Source organism: Coenobita brevimanus, chromosome 113 (assembly GCF_032717465.1).
Source record: "Coenobita brevimanus isolate Jiangsu-jjx chromosome 113, ASM3271746v2, whole genome shotgun sequence".
Taxonomy (NCBI): domain Eukaryota; kingdom Metazoa; phylum Arthropoda; class Malacostraca; order Decapoda; family Coenobitidae; genus Coenobita; species Coenobita brevimanus.
This window is the reverse complement of record NC_137066.1, coordinates 15,269,040-15,286,859: the sequence shown is the minus strand read 5'-3', so window position 1 is coordinate 15,286,859 and position 17,820 is coordinate 15,269,040. Positions and strand designations below refer to the sequence as shown.

At 41.8% G+C, this 17,820-nt stretch overlaps 1 protein-coding gene across 1 annotated transcript in view; it reads right to left on the bottom strand.

Moving 5' to 3' along the window:
• Nucleotides 1-17,820, bottom strand: part of LOC145418266 (uncharacterized) — a 481,506-nt gene that overhangs the window by 113,529 nt on the left and 350,157 nt on the right. Inside the window, exon 13 of the mRNA XM_080286710.1 lies at nt 10,394-10,465. Coding sequence (XP_080142836.1) covers nt 10,394-10,465 — 72 coding nt within the window. The remainder of the gene's footprint in view (nt 1-10,393; nt 10,466-17,820) is intronic.

Sequence of the window (17,820 nt, the reverse complement as noted above, 5' to 3'; positions counted from 1 at the left end):
ATACTTTGTTAAATCAGATTCATTAAAAGGAGGGACAAGTTTAACATTTTTAGCCACATCAAAATCATCAGAGCTAGATGATCCAGTTCCACCTTGTTTCATGCGATACTCATGGTCTGCCTGAATCCTAGCAATTTCAACTTGTGCGTGAAACTCAGCCTCCTTAACATCAGCCTCCTTAGCACGTGCTTGAAATTCAGCTTCCTTCACACGAGCCTCCTGCAGGGCTAGCTGTAACTTAGCTAATTCAATCTTCGTTTGCTCATTTGGAGGAGTTACATTAAACAAGCTTTTATTAATCATGCCAACAATTTGATCTTTAGAATGATGAGAGTGAACTGCAATTCCCAATTGTTGAGCAACAAGCTTAAGTTCATTCTTTGTTCTGTTTTCTATATCACACACTGTTTGCACATTTGACAAAAATCTTTGGCTTCATCAAGTGTAGAAATAGTAGCCATCATGAATATATCACAGTCACAAAATATCAAACAATATCCTTATGATAATATCCTGAATATCCTGATATGAGGTCGCCAAATTTATGTTACGGAACAGAGAAAGATAATGTACACTTTAAGTGAGAATACGAAGAGTCACTACTGTCCCGTAAAGTTCCAGGTTCAAAACAACAGAGTTAGGTAAAATTACAAGTTAAAGTTTAATGCTTAAATTAACAACAAAACATTCAGGACTCATAAAGATAATGTAATGGCAAATAAACAGGTTAAATATATGGTTAACTGCAATAGCCTCTATTAACACGAAATTAGCAAGAATAAATTTATCTAAGTCAGCCCTGATAAAAATGAGATACCAGATAACACTCAGTGAATGCCAGATAAATAATTACAGATACAAACTATTATCAAAAATGACTGACATAAAGAACCCCACACGAATTACAAAAACTTCACTAGGCCTACAAATTAAACTTATGCTATACAGTACAAGAAAAAATGCAACAACAGTTATACTCAAATTACACACAGCTGCTAGATGGTTGGAGATTTCTTGAGCACTCACAATAATAATATCTGTACAGGAGAGGACAGAGATGTGAACAAAATGAGGAGCAGATCTAAGTGGCAATGATGCAGAGACTGAGCTCATTAAAATAGGGGCCAGCAGAGCCTGATACAACTTGTAAGAGGGACGCGCAAATGAAGCCATGGGGACAGAGAGCTGAAAATCCCGCACTGAAACAACAGAAATGACGACTTACTCTACTATAACGGTAGAAGGGGGAACTGAGGCAGAACACGCTCGTGATCAAACATGCAGCATACTGTGCGTTAAAATTACACAAAGGATGATGAAATCATAGGCTATGTAACAATATATATATATATATATATATATATATATGTATGTATCATTTCCTGTGGCACCCCACGGGATGCATAGGGCCTCGTCGAACTCTCTCCACCAATATTTGTCTCTTCCTATCTCCTTCAGGTCCCACCAACACTCCTTTCCTGCTTCTCTTTTCATTGTCCTCAACCAAGTTTCCCTCGGCCTACCTCTACCTCTTCTTCCTCTAGCAGTCCACTCTGGCACATCCTGTATTAAACTGCCTTCTTTTCTGTATATGTGCCCCAGCCACTTCCAGCGAGACGGTCTGACATATTCATTAACTGATTCCACTCTTGTAATATCCCTTACTCTTGCATTTGTAACTCTGTCTTGCCACTTTACCCCAAGAATCCTTCTCGGTATTTTATTTTCAAATCCTAATACTTTCTGAACTGTTGCCATTGTACTGTACCATGACTCATGCCCATAAATTAAAATTGGTCTAACCATGGACTTGTAAATTTTTACTTTAGTATGTACCGAAAGCATATTATTATTCCAAACAGTTTTCAACATTCCAACAGCTCGCCAAGCCTGTCTAGTCCTCTCCTCAATTTCATTGTTTAATGATCCATTAGATGATATAATCGTTCCCAGATATTTAAAATTTTCTACTTTCTTCACCACATTATTCCCAATTACACAATCGATTTGTTTCTCCACGTTCATATTAATAATTTCAGTCTTCCCACAATTTATTACCAATGCCACTTATTCTCCTTCCTCCACCAGACAATCAAGCACCCTCTGCATCTCGTAAATACTTCCGCAAATCAGTACAATATCATCAACATAGTCCAAATCCATCAGCTTCTTGTTTTCTTTCCACTTAATTCCTGCACCTGTTCTCCTTACAACCTTTCTCATAACATAATCCATAACCAAAACAAACAGCAATGGCGAAAGAACTCCTCCTTGAATCACTCCTGACCTAACTTGAGATGGATCACTCAAAGAACCACCCACCATTACCTTACAAAAAGTACCTTCATGCAGGCTTCTAATAATATTTACAAACTTTTCTGGTATACCATAGAATCTCATAATTTTCAACATAGCTCCATGTGAAACACTATCAAACGCCTTTTCAAAATCCACAAAACACATACTAAGTGGAATTTTCATCTCATTAGCTTGTTGCATTTGATGCCTTAAATAAAAATCTGATCATTACAACCTCGACCCTTTCTAAATCGCGCTTATTCTTCTCTTAAAAATTTGTCAGTTACTGGCTCTATTCTGTTCAACAAGATTTTGGAAAAGACTTTTGCAGCTACAGGTGTCAAAGTTATCCCACTCCAATTGCTACACACACTTATATCTCCCTTTTTTGGTATTTTTATAATCACTCCATTTTTCCACTCTTCTGGAATTCCACCATTATCCCAAGCCACATTAAAAAGTTTCAAACGCGCATTCATCAATTCGTCATTTTCCACCTTCAGCATTTCAGGAAATATGCCATCCTCTCCTGGGGCCTTAAAATTCTTTAAGTTCTTTATGGATTTTGCTACCTCATCCAAGGTTATATTCCCTGTTTCTACCTGCAAATCTCTCTCGGCTGGCAAAATGTCCTCTTCAGCTGGGATTGGTCAATTTAGAACAGACTCAAAGTGCAATTTCCACCTTCCTTTCATATCCAAATCTTTAGTCATCAAATTACCATTTCTATCTCGTACAGGTATTTCTTTCCTTCTCTTTTCAGTCCCGTTAACTCCTTTGTGGCCTGATAAGCTGTTTGTGTGCTCTGACCGTCATTTTTGCTTAATTTAATTTCTGTCTCTGTTGCCTTTTCATCATATTGCCTCCTCTTATCACGTCTAACGAGTCTTTTTACTTCAGAATGTAAACGCCAGTACTTTGCTCTAAGTACTTCAAATACCTGACCATCAGCATGTTGTTCCTCACTTCTTAACTTAGCCTCTTTCCTTTTCTGAACTGCATTCCATGTTTCATCTGACATCTACTTTTTCCTTCTCGCTTTTCCCTTTTTCTTAATAGTAGCCTTAGCCCCTCTCATGCAAAACATCTTTTACCTCTCTCCACATTTGATTAATATCATTGCCTTCAGATTCCACCAAAGTCTGCAGGACTAGAAACCTGTTCCTACATTCCCACCGAAACTTTTCCTTCGTGTTCTCATCACTCCTCAGCTCATCAAAAATATAATTATTACCTCCTGTACAATTACCCTTGACGCTTCTCTTAAGTTTTATTTAAAATCTTTGACACAACAAGTTGATGATCACTACTTATATCTGCTCCCCTCCTTACGCAAACATCTTGCAAATAACTCCTATGCCTTCTGCCAATTGCAATGTGGTCAGTCTGGTTACAGCATTTACTACATAGTGAAATCCAAGTAGTCATATGTATTTTTGCATGCTCAAAGATAGTTCCACCGATTATAAGGTCATTTGCCAAACAAAAGCTTCCACATCGCACCCCATTTTCGTTTCTTATACCAACACCCTCCTTACCCATACAATCTTCAAAGCCATCCCTACTACTGCCAACAATCGCATTAAAATCACCAATGTAAACTAATCCATCATGTCTTGCCACTCTATTCACTACATCCTGCAACTTCTCATAAAAGTCATCCTTCATTTCATCAGCAGCCTCATTTGTCGGAGCATACCCTACAACCATACTGATATTACCATGGTCAGATTTGAAACGAGCATAAAGCAAGCGCTCATTAATTGGTTCAAACTCACATTCTGCCTTACAAGCATCTCTACTCAGCAGTAAGCCTACTCCTTGGTAATGATTTCCATCACTCCTACCAGAAACCAACATAGTAATACCATCTTCCAAATTCATTTTATCAACTCCAAGTAACCTCGTTTCTGTACGAGCACAAATATCAATCTTGTATTCCTTGAACACTGAAATAAGTTCTTCCATTTTACCAGCCTGATTGAGAGTTCGAACATTCCAGTTTCCTATTCTTAAGGTTCTTTTTGGATGTATAAACTTATTTCTACACCGTGGGATTCTTAGCATCCCCTGCCCACTTAAGGGCTGCACGGAACTGAGGGCCATTGCTTCGTAACCAGAGTTCATCAAGATTTCTTAGGCAGAAAAATATTTTACCCTGGAGCCAATGCCAGTGGCTCGCAGGAACCAGACAGTGGAGTGAGGAAATTAACTAAATGAAATTAAAATGCAGAAGGTTTGGACAGACAAAGTACAAGGGAAAGAAAGAGAGCAAAAAGAATGTAGATAAAAGTGTCCCTTTTAGTCGCCTCTCATGACAAGCAAGAAATACTGGTGAAATATTCTATCCCCCTTTACCCAGGGGAATATATATATATATATATATATATATATATATATATATATATATATATATATATATATATATATATATATTTTTTTATTTATATATATATATTTTGGTAGGTGGGGGTGCTCACCATCCACTCACTCGATGTAGTGCTGCTCTCGGGTGTCTGCCCTTTCCACTCCTCTCTCCTTTCCGTCCTTCCTCTTCTGTCTTTCTTTAATTCATTCTTTCCTCATACTTCTGCCTACGGGTGACTTTCCACTCCCTCTTCTGTCTTTCCTTCATTCTTTCTTGTTCATTCTGCCTATGAGTGACTCTACACTGCGTGGCAAGCCGAATTGTTTCCTGTACACCAGGAAACCATTTACTATGCTAGGTGGTGACCATATAACAAAATTATGGAGCCTGGTGATTTAGCGGGTCATTGCGGCGCTCCAGTCGGATTGAGCCGATGAAGGTTTATGTCCAAGGGATGGTTGGGGTTTATTGCTAACGTAATGCCACTCAGGGATGAATGAGGCTGGTCATTCTCATCTTAAATGTCAGGACCAACTTGCCTAGCCCTGGGCTCCTACGCTCCTCATGGGGCAACGTAGGATTGGATGATGGATGGATGGATATATATATATAGAGAGAGAGAGAGAGAGAGAGAGAGAGAGAGAGAGAGAGAGAGAGAGAGAGCTTCTGTGGTATAGTGGTGAAGTGTGCGTTTTCGTACACTGAAGAATGAGGGTTCGCGTCCCGCCAAGGTAATAAACTTTGGGAGCGTTCTTCTGGCCCCATACTGCTTTGGAGGACATCAGGGGTGCTGTGGTTGAACCAGTGTCACATACTATAAAGTATGCTTGCACTCAGTCGGCTTGTGCGGGCCGATTACACTTGGTTCACAGACTACACACACATCCAAAGCCACTCCAACACAACAACTACACTTACAAGCACTTCTCACCCTACATACAATCTCTACTACACAGCCTAAGCCACTTGGTAGAGATACATTGGCTGTATCGTCCCCACTTCGGTAGGGGCCGGTCCTGCAGTGGACACTCAAACGGCTGATGATGAGAGAGAGAGAGAGAGAGAGAGAGAGAGATGGATATAGATAGATAGATATGTTATAACTAACAGGAAATTATAATAAAGAGGACCAGCAAACCTTCATTTGCATTTCATGTCATTTCTAGGATGAATCTGAAGATGTGTTGATATATAGACGAGAACTCGATGGTAGTCGAATTTCAAGGAATGCTAATATTTTCGTTTTCCTTATCGAGAATGAAATTTGACAAATTAAAAGGGGATTACGAACATGCATGGACCTCTTTGACTAATATTCATGACTGTAGAATATAGCTTACTAGCAGAGGTATCCGACGTTGCCCGGACCACAAAGGCGAATATTCTAATCCTATTTTTTCTAGTTCAATCTTTCTCTCTACTCCAGAAAGACCATGTACCTCTCATGCTTTTGACGAGGGATTGTAAGAAGTTCAGGAACTTTCTATTTCAGCTTTCACAGACTAATGCACAGTATTTGTGCGCATTTGTTTACTAGTACCGATGACCTCAAATGACCTTGGAGGTCAATCTCGCATAGCCTATGTCCGAACTGGAGGTCATGTGAGTCTCCATGCCAAAAATTTGTCTGCTGGGTCCAGTCGTTCGAGCGTGTATTACTGGTGACCTCAAATGACCCCGGCGGTTAACCCCACATAGCCTATGTCCGAACTGCAGGTCACGTGAGTCTCCATGCCAAAAATTGGGCTGCAAGGGTACCCGGCGTTGCCCGGGCCAAAAAAGGCGAACACTCTACAGGTAACCTGAAATGACCCAGAACTGAATTTTGACTCCCTTAAAATCATCCTTGAGTCTCCCTGATTCAGAGTATATATGGGTCTAGGGGTCTCTGGCCCTTGGTTTGGGCGTTATTGAAGGACAAAGAAACAAACAAACAACACGGTTCATTTATATATGTAGATGACTGTAGCACATAATAATCACATGATAATGGTCATGATCATCAACATGTACTTTTGGTTATGACAACAGTAATGTGATGGTATTTAAAACCATTGGATGATGCTAATAACCATGTGACGGTGTGTACAATCATATGATCGTGTGTACTGTATTCTTATGTATACCACTCTGGGCATAGACTTTACAGCCTGCTCCCAAGGCCCAGTAGTCCTCCTACATACCATACACCTCCACATGTCACCTTCAATACCTGATGGTCTGTATGACCGCAACAATGTGGTGACGTCTGTGACCATGTGATGGTGATTATGGCATAATGTGGTGCTTATGGCCTTGTTTTTTTTTTTTTTTTTTCACTCAGTGGTGGTGTTTGTGGCCATTTGTTGGTGTTCATGGCCTAATGGTAGTGTTTATGGCTATTTGGTGATGTTGATGGCCCTGAGTATTTGATGCCATGAAGGAGTGAACAATTATTCTGTGGCGGTTACATTCATGTAATGGTGTTAATGGCTATGTGGAGGAGTTATAACCACGGGGTGGAGTTTATAACAATATGGCTGTGATTATTACCATGTATTTCTGTTTACTGCCATGTGTTGATGTTTATTAGCCTTCTCAGGTGGAATTGTTAATACCGTGTGATTGTGTTTATGGCCTTGTTGTAGTGTTTATGACCATGTGGTGAGTTTTGACCCTTAGGCTGCAACATACCTTCCAGAATGTCTACGTGCATGATTGCAGGGCCGGATTAACCCTGGTGTGGCCTGACAGGCAACGCAGACGGTTGGCCCGCACCATATAGATATCTTTTTTCCGTTATTTCCAGTGAAATTTTGGCATGATCTATAATGGCCTTTTTTTGGTGGCCTGATGGGTGATGGTCCTTATTTGGACGCCCAAAGCGTATATTTATTCCGCTCTGGAAGTCTGGATGGCCTGTGACAGGCCGTGGCCTGGTAGGCAGTTGCCCATTTTGCCTATACCTGGTAATCTGGCCCTACATGACTACGATGAGCATTCCAGAAGATGGCTGGATTTTTAAATTTTTTGTGCTCTGTTATTCCCGCCTAACTGTTGATTATGCCTGCTGAGTGGGTCACGTGGATCCCTCAGGCTGCAGGGGGTATTACAGCAGTCAGTCTGCCACTAGTCTTCATAAACTGAAGTTAGTGCTCCGTTTCTCTCAACCCCCCCCCCCCCGCCTTTTACCATCACCTAACTGGGCAGGAAGCAAGCCCAGCCGCCAGAAGGGCACAACATATCGCCTAGTGACAACTCTGACAGTACTTTCAAAGGGGAGAAGGTGGATGTGAGGAGAAAGCTGCTCTAAATGGAGCAAATGACCCAGCCTCTCCATTCCCTACTTTGGTTTTTCCTACCCTACTCTGCCTTTCCTTGCCAAGCCTTGTCTTTTCCTGCCCTACCCTATCTTTCCTTACCTTACTCTGCATCTCTCTACTCTACCCTGCCTTTCCCTACACTAACTTACCCTGCATCTCCCTACTCTACCATGCCTTGCCGTACCCCACCTTGCCTTCTCCTTCCATGCTTTGGCTTTTTCTACCCAATCCTGCATCTCCTTATCCTACCCTGCATCTTCCTACTCTGCCCTGCCCTTTCCTACCCTTCCCAGCCTTTCCTTACCCTTCCCTATCCTTCCATACCTTACCCTACCTTTCCCTGCCATACTTTGTCTTTCCTTACCTTACCATGTTCTTCCCTGCCATGTCTTGAATTTCCCCAACCGACTCTGCCTTTCCTCACACAGAGGACAAGTGAATGCTTCCGGAGATTATAAATAATATGTGTAAGGACCCTGTTGGAGATCATGGCGAGTGAGACAGCAGTGCCGTACATGAAAGTGAAAGTGATGCTTACTATGAAGTTCTTGTGGTTTGCAACAGCTATAAGAGCAAAGCTAAGTAGTGACAAGAAACGGAAAATATGTAAGAAAATATAAATTAGTGTAACTGTAAATAAAAACCCAGTGGCCAGTGACAATGTAGTGCATTACACAAACGCGAAACAGATGCTCACTATGAAGTTATTGTGGATTTCTACAGCAATAAGAGCAAAGCTAAGTACTGACAAGAGACAGAAAATAAGTAAGATTATATAAATTAGTGTAATAGTGAATGAGTTGGTGGTGATTGACACTACAGTGCATTACACAAACGGGAAATTTACACTTGCTATCAAGTTAATGTGAGTTGCTATAGCTATAAGAGCAAGGCTGAGTACTGACAAGAGACAGAAAACGGAGTGCATAATACTGTATGTAAGAAAATATAAATCTGTGTAATAGTGAATGAGACGGTGATGAGTGACACTGCAGTGTGCCACACAAAAGTGAAAGTGACGCCCGCTACCAAGTTACTGTGGATTCTTTTAGTTATATGAGGAAAGATAAACATGGACAGTCAGAAAATTAACTCCTATGTGCATAATTGGCAATAAATTTAGAAAACTAATCAACAATTACTGAGTGGCACAATTAAGTGCTACAATTAATTTTTCCTCATGTGGCAACTCTGTATAATTACGTTATTTCCATATTTAACCGTGACCATGTAGTAATTAGTGTTAACAGTAAGTGATATAGTTTGTGAAAAAATCAATGCTTGTAAAGAAAACGATGGTCACCTCAATCAAAATTACACTCACGTATTATGTTTAGTGCAAAGCGAAGTGCTTATGATTTTTGCACAACAACTGTCATTATCATTGAAAATTTATGAATAACTTGATTTCTGGTGTTATAAAGCACGGAAATCACCTCCCAAGCAACTTTCCCTTACATAACTTGCCAGCCACTTGCAACACTTTTTTGTGCCTGCCGGTCGCCCCACTCTCACAGACTGCGGAAACACCCTGGACAACATATGGAACTCCAGTTGGTTTCAAACGTCAGTGGCCCTACTGAACTTTGTTTGGCTAAAGTTTGCAAATGTTTGGTTAGGTATAAGTGGATCAAAACAGCTATTAAAAAAATAATATATATTCTTTTTTCTGTATTTGCCGCCCCAGAGACATGGGTTACAACAACGCCTCCACATACTTAGGGTTAAGAAGAAAACATGGTGTTTATGACCAAATGATGGAGTTTTTCACTATATGGCTGTTTTTATGATCACGAGCGTGTAATGCTCTTTATGATCATGTAATGTTGCTTATGGAAGTTATAATGTGATGGTGTTCATAACCATGTGGCTGAGTATATGATTTTTCATGTGGTGTTTATGATCATCATATGATTGTTTAATTGCCTTACAATATGGGGATCTATGTCCTTGGTATCTGTCTGAGACAGAATTCTCTTCGCTGATTGACGTAAAACTAAATACAGAAACAGGCTTGAATGCTGAGCTGTTCTACATTGCGCTCTATCAGGCATGCAGTGTTGCATTCACCAGCAAAAAAAGTGTACAGTAGAATATCACTAAATGTGTTGTGTACTGGCATGCTTCTTATACATCTCGTTTAACTCTTAATTAATAATATAACAGAATTATTTTTAATTTTTCGTCTTCGTTCAGGGGAAAACGCTAATTTTATTATGTAATTAGGGGGCAGAGGACGGGACGTGGATATATGTGCCAACTGCGAAAGAGACTCGACCCCCTCAAGGTTGAGGACCACTGAGTTGAATAGAGTCGTCTGGAATGAGCAAGAAGAAGCCATTTTAACAAGCCACCAGATTAAAAGTGTTAAGAAAATGGCCGAGACAACTCAGTCAAATTTAAAAATAAAATTGGCTATACTTACAGTGATCTGAGGCTTGGAAGTTGACTGAATGTGGTGACTGGAGAAGTCAGCAGTGGATTGCCCTCGAGGTTCCTGTAGGAGAGAGAGAGAGAGAGAGAGAGAGAGAAAGAGAGAGAGAGAGAGAGAGAGAGAGAGAGAGAGAGAGAGAGAGAGAGAGAGAGGAATAATGGAAAATTAGAAATCTTTCAAATGTGAGAAATACGACATTCAGGCAAGGTAAGGAAGTTGGGAAATGGTGTATGGAGTTTAAAAAAAAAATCGAAATCATCATCACATTCAAACACACCATGATTCCTGGAGTTTTTTTTCTCTTTTATATAAGATAACGTGGAGTTATGGACCATTGGACTATATCTTTTGTTCCAGTAATCAGAAGAGTATGATGTATTATGCTGCCCATTAAAGTATCAAGCAGTTAGCACCTGCATCACTCATACTGCAGACACACTATCCCTAAGCTTAACCTCACCATCATGGGCAAGGATTATTTCTGTTACTCTCCCTCCGCCATTATTTGAATCTGTATCAGGTATCATAGAGACTCGTACAGTTATAATTCCAATTTTGTCACGTATTAACCCTTTGAATCCGATACCATATTACTTTAGGATGTTCTTCGTACCTCCAAGTGATGTTGCTAATTCTGGTGAACATTTGTACTAAATGGGTTAGGAACAATCTCCAATAGACCCTTCACATCCTGATTTCTCATCCTTGGACTGAATAAAACTGTCTAATGGTGGAAAGAATATAATGAAGTTATAGACATTCCCACATTATGAGAATGAAGCTTGTTCGAGCGGGTACGCATGTTATTTTTGTTATTTTACCTTTCCAGTGATGTGCACAGGTGTGTCCTTTTCCCTAAAATGACAAACATTTTAGTTGGATCCTGTCATATCCATACTTCATTATTCAGTTATTCAGTTAAGGAGAGGGGTTGATAGAGCCTTAGCAAATAGAGATCCCTCCTAAATTGAGTAAAAACCACTGATGGTAACAAGAGTAGACTAAAAAGTACATTAACAAACTGAAGCAGTAAATAATTTTTTTTAGATAATCCAGTGTTCATGCTCACTTCCGCATTAGAGGGAGTTGACTGCAGCACCAGCAGAGTAGGGCGGAACTCCAAAGGTGGATGGATGGCTGACGACAGGGAAAGCTGGAGCTTCTGCATCATCAGCCCTCGGGACTAGCTCCTGACCATCCCTCTTTCCTGAACTTTGTCAACGTTTCAGTAACACAGGGAGTATGCTAGCATCCTCTCCAATACAAGTTCTTATAACTGTCAACACCAAACTGCATGCACATTACACACTTCATTTCTGCCTCAAATTTCTACATAAAGAAATGGCATCCAATAACCAAGCCTCGGAGTCCCAAGGGGAAGGACATCAAAGCTCCAACCATCCGCTCCTCTCCTGGTGTCGACCCAGCGAGATGCCTGGAACACTGACTCACTTCTACTCTTCTGCAACATTCGCGACCTTTCCTCTAACCTTCTCTATGTTAAGCACCACCTCAACTCCTCTGAGTCTCACGTTCTCTTCCTAACTGAGACTCAGCTGTCTGAGGTGACTGATAGCAAACCTTTCTCTGTATCCTTCTACTTCCTCAATACTTATTTCAAATCCAAAGGTGGTGTCACGAGTTGGTGCGATCATATATTTAAATAAACTCGTGACACTGAACTTGGTGGGAAACCGCGAATTCTAGTGGAATCCCAGTATGTATCACTCAGTCAACCGCCACGTATTCACCCGATCGGGAGTGTTTTCAGAACCATTTTTCACTGTTTCATAAGTGATCGTCTTTGTGCGCGACATTAGCACCTCTGCTGAGTGATTTATTGTGAGTGTGTATCGCTCACACTAAATTCGTTAAGCCGTCACCAAGTGCGGCCCGCTCTAGCGTCTCTCTCATTCACAATTTGAACTCAGGATTTAAGCGTTGTGGAAGTAGGTTCGATTGGGCTCTGTATCGAGCAGCGTGTGTGGCAGCGTCCTTCCTCAGTAACGATGCCCAGTTCATCCCGCCGCCACCGTTGTCCAGCGAGTTCCTAAATTTCCACCTAGCGTGATTTGGCGAGAGGTTCAGTGTGGCAGCGTCCTTCCTCAGCAACGCAGCCCAGTTCCCACTTAGCCCACTCTCTGACCAGAATTTCTTTTTGTTTTTCCTGGGTTTAAGAGTTTAGCTTTTGTGTGAGCAAGTGAGTGTGTTCTCCTTATTTGTGAATTCATAATGAAACGTAACGTAAATTTGTTTCATTGTAATCAATATTTTTACAGTTCTTTTCCTTGAGCTTAATGTAATGTAAACTCGTGTTTTATTTCTCCATTAAGCTTATTTCACTTTTTTTTTTTTTTCTTTTTTTTAATGTGTCCGACTCTGGGCATAGGCTCCACAGCCTGCTATCAAGGCCCAGCAGTCCTCCTACATACCATGCACCTCTACATGTCACCACTTCGGCGCTAACACCCACCGTCCATATTGAATACATGCTAGGGCTGTCTCATACAGGACTGGTGTATTGGTATTAGCGGGGGTATTTTTACGACATGTCGGCGGGGCTTCTGGTAGATCAGTAAAGCCTGATTTAATGTAATTCAAATCCTTAAACTGTTCCCTGCCCCAGCGTGGATTTGAACCTGGGTCCCTTGGGACTGTAGGCCACCTCTCTACCGATTGAGCCACCGCCTCATAGCTTCTAGTCTGCATAAACGCTTTACATTATTCATAACTGGTACTTAGGCCAGTCCTTTTGTATTAAGCTTAAAATCCGTTGTGCAACCAGGAGTTAATTGCACCAGCAAGAACCTGTTTATCATTAATAGCATTAGTTATTGATTGTCAGGGGTGGAGTCACTTTCTCCAGAGGCTAACAGTACCAATAAACAGCACATGTGAGTAATTAGTCTGCTGTGTGCTGTTGAGAAAGTTTATAAATTCTCGTCCTTAGAGAATCGGCGACGTAAGTCGCATAAAGTAATCATTGCTTGATTTTCACAAGTCAGTTCTTTGTCCCTGTTCTCAAGTATTATTGAATATTATTCTTTAATTTTGCATAATCTAAAAACCCCGTGACATTTGGCGACCTCATTCCAGGATATTAACTCCTAGCTCTAAAGCTATTCACGAGATAATACTCACTCACTCATACTTAGGTATTTATCATTAAAGTCTATAGGCACTATCCTACTGGTGATTATTAATTCATTTTTATTAATTTACGTAATAGTTTTCACAGTCAGTTGTTTGTTTAATTTTCTTTTATTTACCAGTTTAATTAGATAAAACTGGTCACCATTAACCTGTGCCTATATTCTTTATTCTCGATTATTGGCATCTTTCTCTGCAAAATTGCAGTCAGTACTGAGTCTCTAGTTCACTTAGATTGACTTAACATCATGTCTACCAGCGTCTATGTACAGGAAGCTAAAGATATGGGGCTTACTGACCCCGAGAAAATAAAGGACTATATCCTCTCTCGGTTTAATTAAGAGCAGCAACGCAAGAATGATGTTTGAGAAGAGCGTCGAATTCAGAGTGAGGAATGCGAAAAAGAGCGCGAACATGAGCGAGAACAGCGCGAACATGAGCAAAAACAACGCGAACTCGAGTTAGAACATGAGCGAGAACAGCGTGAGGAACGAGAGAGAGAACGAGAACACGAACGTGCCGAGCAAGAAGCACGTGAAAAACATGAATTTGAAATGTTGAAGCTCAAGCGAGATTCCTTGGCTTCAGTCACATCTGGTACAGCTGGCCCAAGCTCCATGAGCACTATCCCTGCACATATTATGGCGACCCCACACATCAAGCTTCCCCCATACAAGGAAGGTGAGCGAATCGAGCCATACGCAGCTCGTTTTGAAGACATGGCTCAACTTTACCAGCTGGATGATGCAGCTAAGCGGCTTCAGTTTCTTAGCCTGTTTGAGGGCCCTGCCCTCGATATTCTCCACAGAATTCGTGGAGACAATCTCATGTATGAGACGATGAAGGTCGCACTCGTCAAAGCATACAGTCTCACAGTTGATGACACAAGAGTCAGTTCATGAGGGCGTGCTTACAGGAAAAAGAGACTGCCATTCAGTTTCTTGACCGGCTTACTGCTTACTTAGATGAGTTGATGGAGAAAGATGAAACTCCTTCCACCCGTGAGGGGATATTTGACCTTATGCTGTGCACGCAGCTAGAAAAGTCGTGACCTACTGAACTTATGGCTCAGCTTAAGATCTGCCAGGTAAGAGATGCCAGCCAAATGGTGAAGAAGACTGATGCATTCTTCACTGTATACGGGTATCAAACTCGCAAGCAGCATATCTGGAACAGGAAATCTGATAAATCTGGGAAACCGTCTCAGACTGAACCCCAGCAACAAGGCTGTTTTCAGAATAATGGCCAAGGTCCAAAACCACAGAGGAAGGACCAGGGGCAAAACACTCAGAAACCTGAGTGGAAGAGGTACAACAAGTACCCTAACTAGCAGCAGTATCAGCCACGCAATCGACCGTCAGGACAAACCCTTTTAGCACCAGCCCCAGTGAGTAGGAGGCAGGAGGCGAAAGCAGCCTTCATTCCTCAGCAGCAGCACGGTGGTCACGTCCCTACCAGTACGGGTACTCCCCCACAGTTCACTAGTCCCACGGCGACAGTGAACCCCCCTCCACAGATGGCCAATGCTCCATCTCCCCAGGCAGTGAGTATGACCCCTCAGGTATCTAGTTCACAGGGCACCATGTTTGCTGCATCATTTATTCAGCAGCCTAATCAGTGGCTGGCTGCTTCCTCCACAGGCCCTCCCACAGGTGACAGAGCCTTCCTTGTTCAGCCAGGGTTTGTGGGAGGCATTCCTGTGAAGGTCCTGAGAGTCAATGGTTCCTCAGGTTGCTTTGTCAGGCAGAGTCTAGTTCGGCCTGAGGAGTACACAGGTCGACAGATCCAAGTTAACCTTATTGATAGATCAGTGATTGTTCCAAGAGGCATGTATCCAGGTGGCATCTCCATTTTACACTGGTACGACAGTTGCAGTTGTCATGCCAGAACCTTTATTTGACCTTATCATAGGCAATATTCCCGGTGCCAAGTATAGTTGCACTGAAGATGACGCTACTCAGACTTCAGCTGCAGTAACACGAGCCATGGCTGAAGCTCCAAACTGTGTCACCCCGGTGACCACTGAATCGCCGCAAGATCTGATGTGTAGCCAAGTTGTTGTTCAAGAACAACATTCTGACCCGACACTTGCTGCCGTGCAAAAGAAACCAAAGGGTAGAGTGATAAAGTATTCACGGGGAGGTCAAGCCAAGTTCCTTCGTAAACAAGGACGGCTGTACCATGAGTCACGAACGCCCCAGGGCAAAGTTCGACTGCAGTTCGTCGTACCTGCCAACTATCACCAAGCAGTGTTAGAATGGGGTCATTGTTCAGCCTCAGGAGGTCACCTGGGCAAAAGGAAGACCCAGGGCCGTATCTGAGCTGACTTTTTCTGGCCAGGGATGGGACGAGAAATAGATAGTTTTGTGCGTTCCTGTAATGTGTGTCCACATACCACTAATCAGGGACATGTCCTTCCTGTGCTGTTTGAACCAGCACCCATAATCTCTGAAGCAGTTGAAAGACAGGGCAGTGGTGAAGTGTGTGTAGACCTGATGTCTCGCCCGTTGGCCCCACAAGACACAGTATGTCCAGGGCCTGTACATACATATGTACCGTAAGTTAAGGGGGAAGTTTGAGAACCCCGCAGAGACAGTCCGAGGCTGTGTATGAATTACCTTGTGGAACGTCTCGAGCTGTGGGCCTCTCTCATGATTCCCAGAGAATGCACATTATCCACATGAGTGTTCACACCCAAGATGGGTGTTAAAACATGACCTGCCCGAGATTGCGTAGGGATTCTCAGCTTCCTGTGATTAATCGTAAGTGTAGTGTTAGGTTAACCAGTAAACTGCTTGTTCTAAGAAATTTGCGAATTCAAGAACTGGCACATTTCCTAGTTAATAAGCATTAACCAGTAAACTACAAGGGTTCTAAGAGATTTGTAAATCCAAAGACTATGTTTCCTGGTTAATTATAACATAAGAACTGATTGCTAGGCAGAGAGAGAGAAATGACACTTTTGATGCTCCACCTTGATTCCTTTCGCAGGTGCAGCTGGCGGGTGCAGCATTGCCGTGCAGAATAGCTGATCATCCCTGATGCATGTTGCCGCCTCTTCTCTTCTGCCTCGTCATCATCATTTACTCTTGATTTGCATTATGTAATTTTACACGTAGGTACAGTTACACCACAACTGTCACACCTACACTGTGTATTACATACATGATGCTACATAACAATTAGTTGTTAATGTAAATGTAGTGAACTTTTCGCTGAATTTGACCTGAGTACTGGATTTTTCACCGTCGTCATGGAGTTATTTCCTAAAGCTTGCTTCTATTAACGTAAACGAGTTTTTTTTTCGCTCACTGGCGACTATGACTTTCTCCTGTAGCAGGATAGCATACACACACCACAGTGTGAATCTTGTGTGACTGAGTTAGGATTTATATGAATGTATATTGAAATTTTTTTCCTGAGAAAAAAAAAATCATTTTGATGGGGCGTAATGTCACGAGTTGGTGCGATCATATATTTCAATAAACTCGTGACATTGGACTCAGTGGGAAACCGCGAATTCTAGTGGAATCCCAGTATGTGCATTCATTTACACAGAGAGTAGGCCAGCATGCTCTCAAATACCTCTACCTTCAACTGTCTACACTACACTACATGCGCACAACATATCACACCTTCTTTTCACGTCTTTAGTAACGGCAGCTGCAATCTTACCATCAAATGAGGTGGTACCTAGGATTGCCACCACCGGCAGGGTAGGGCTGGCGGCACAGGGTCCTCCCAATCGCCATCAAGCGACTGTGCCGGCAGCGACTGTTGCTATTTCCGGGAATGCTCGTCAGCGAAGAAGTGACAGTGCGGCCTTATTCTTTACCAACATCCGTGGCCTTACCACAAATTTAAACTCATTTCATCTTTTCCTTCAGTCCATATCCCATTTGGCCCTTTTCCTCACAGAACCACAAATCTCACCGTCAACCGATATATCTCCATTTTGTTTTCCCGGTTACCATCTCCTTACACACTTCCGTAACAAGGGCGGCACCTATTCTTATATAAAATCCCAATATGCAGTTGACACTATTTTAAAATTCACTTCACCCAGTTTTGATTACTCATTATATAAACTAAACTGTCAAAACATTACCAAATATATTTGTGCAGTTTATCGTTCCCCCAATGCTTCTTCGGAACCCACTGTATTTGATTCCATATCCACTCAGTTGAGTAACCTTAACCTTGCCCTTGGCACCGAAATTACAATTTTTGGTGATTTTAACATACATAATGTTGAATGGTTATTGCAT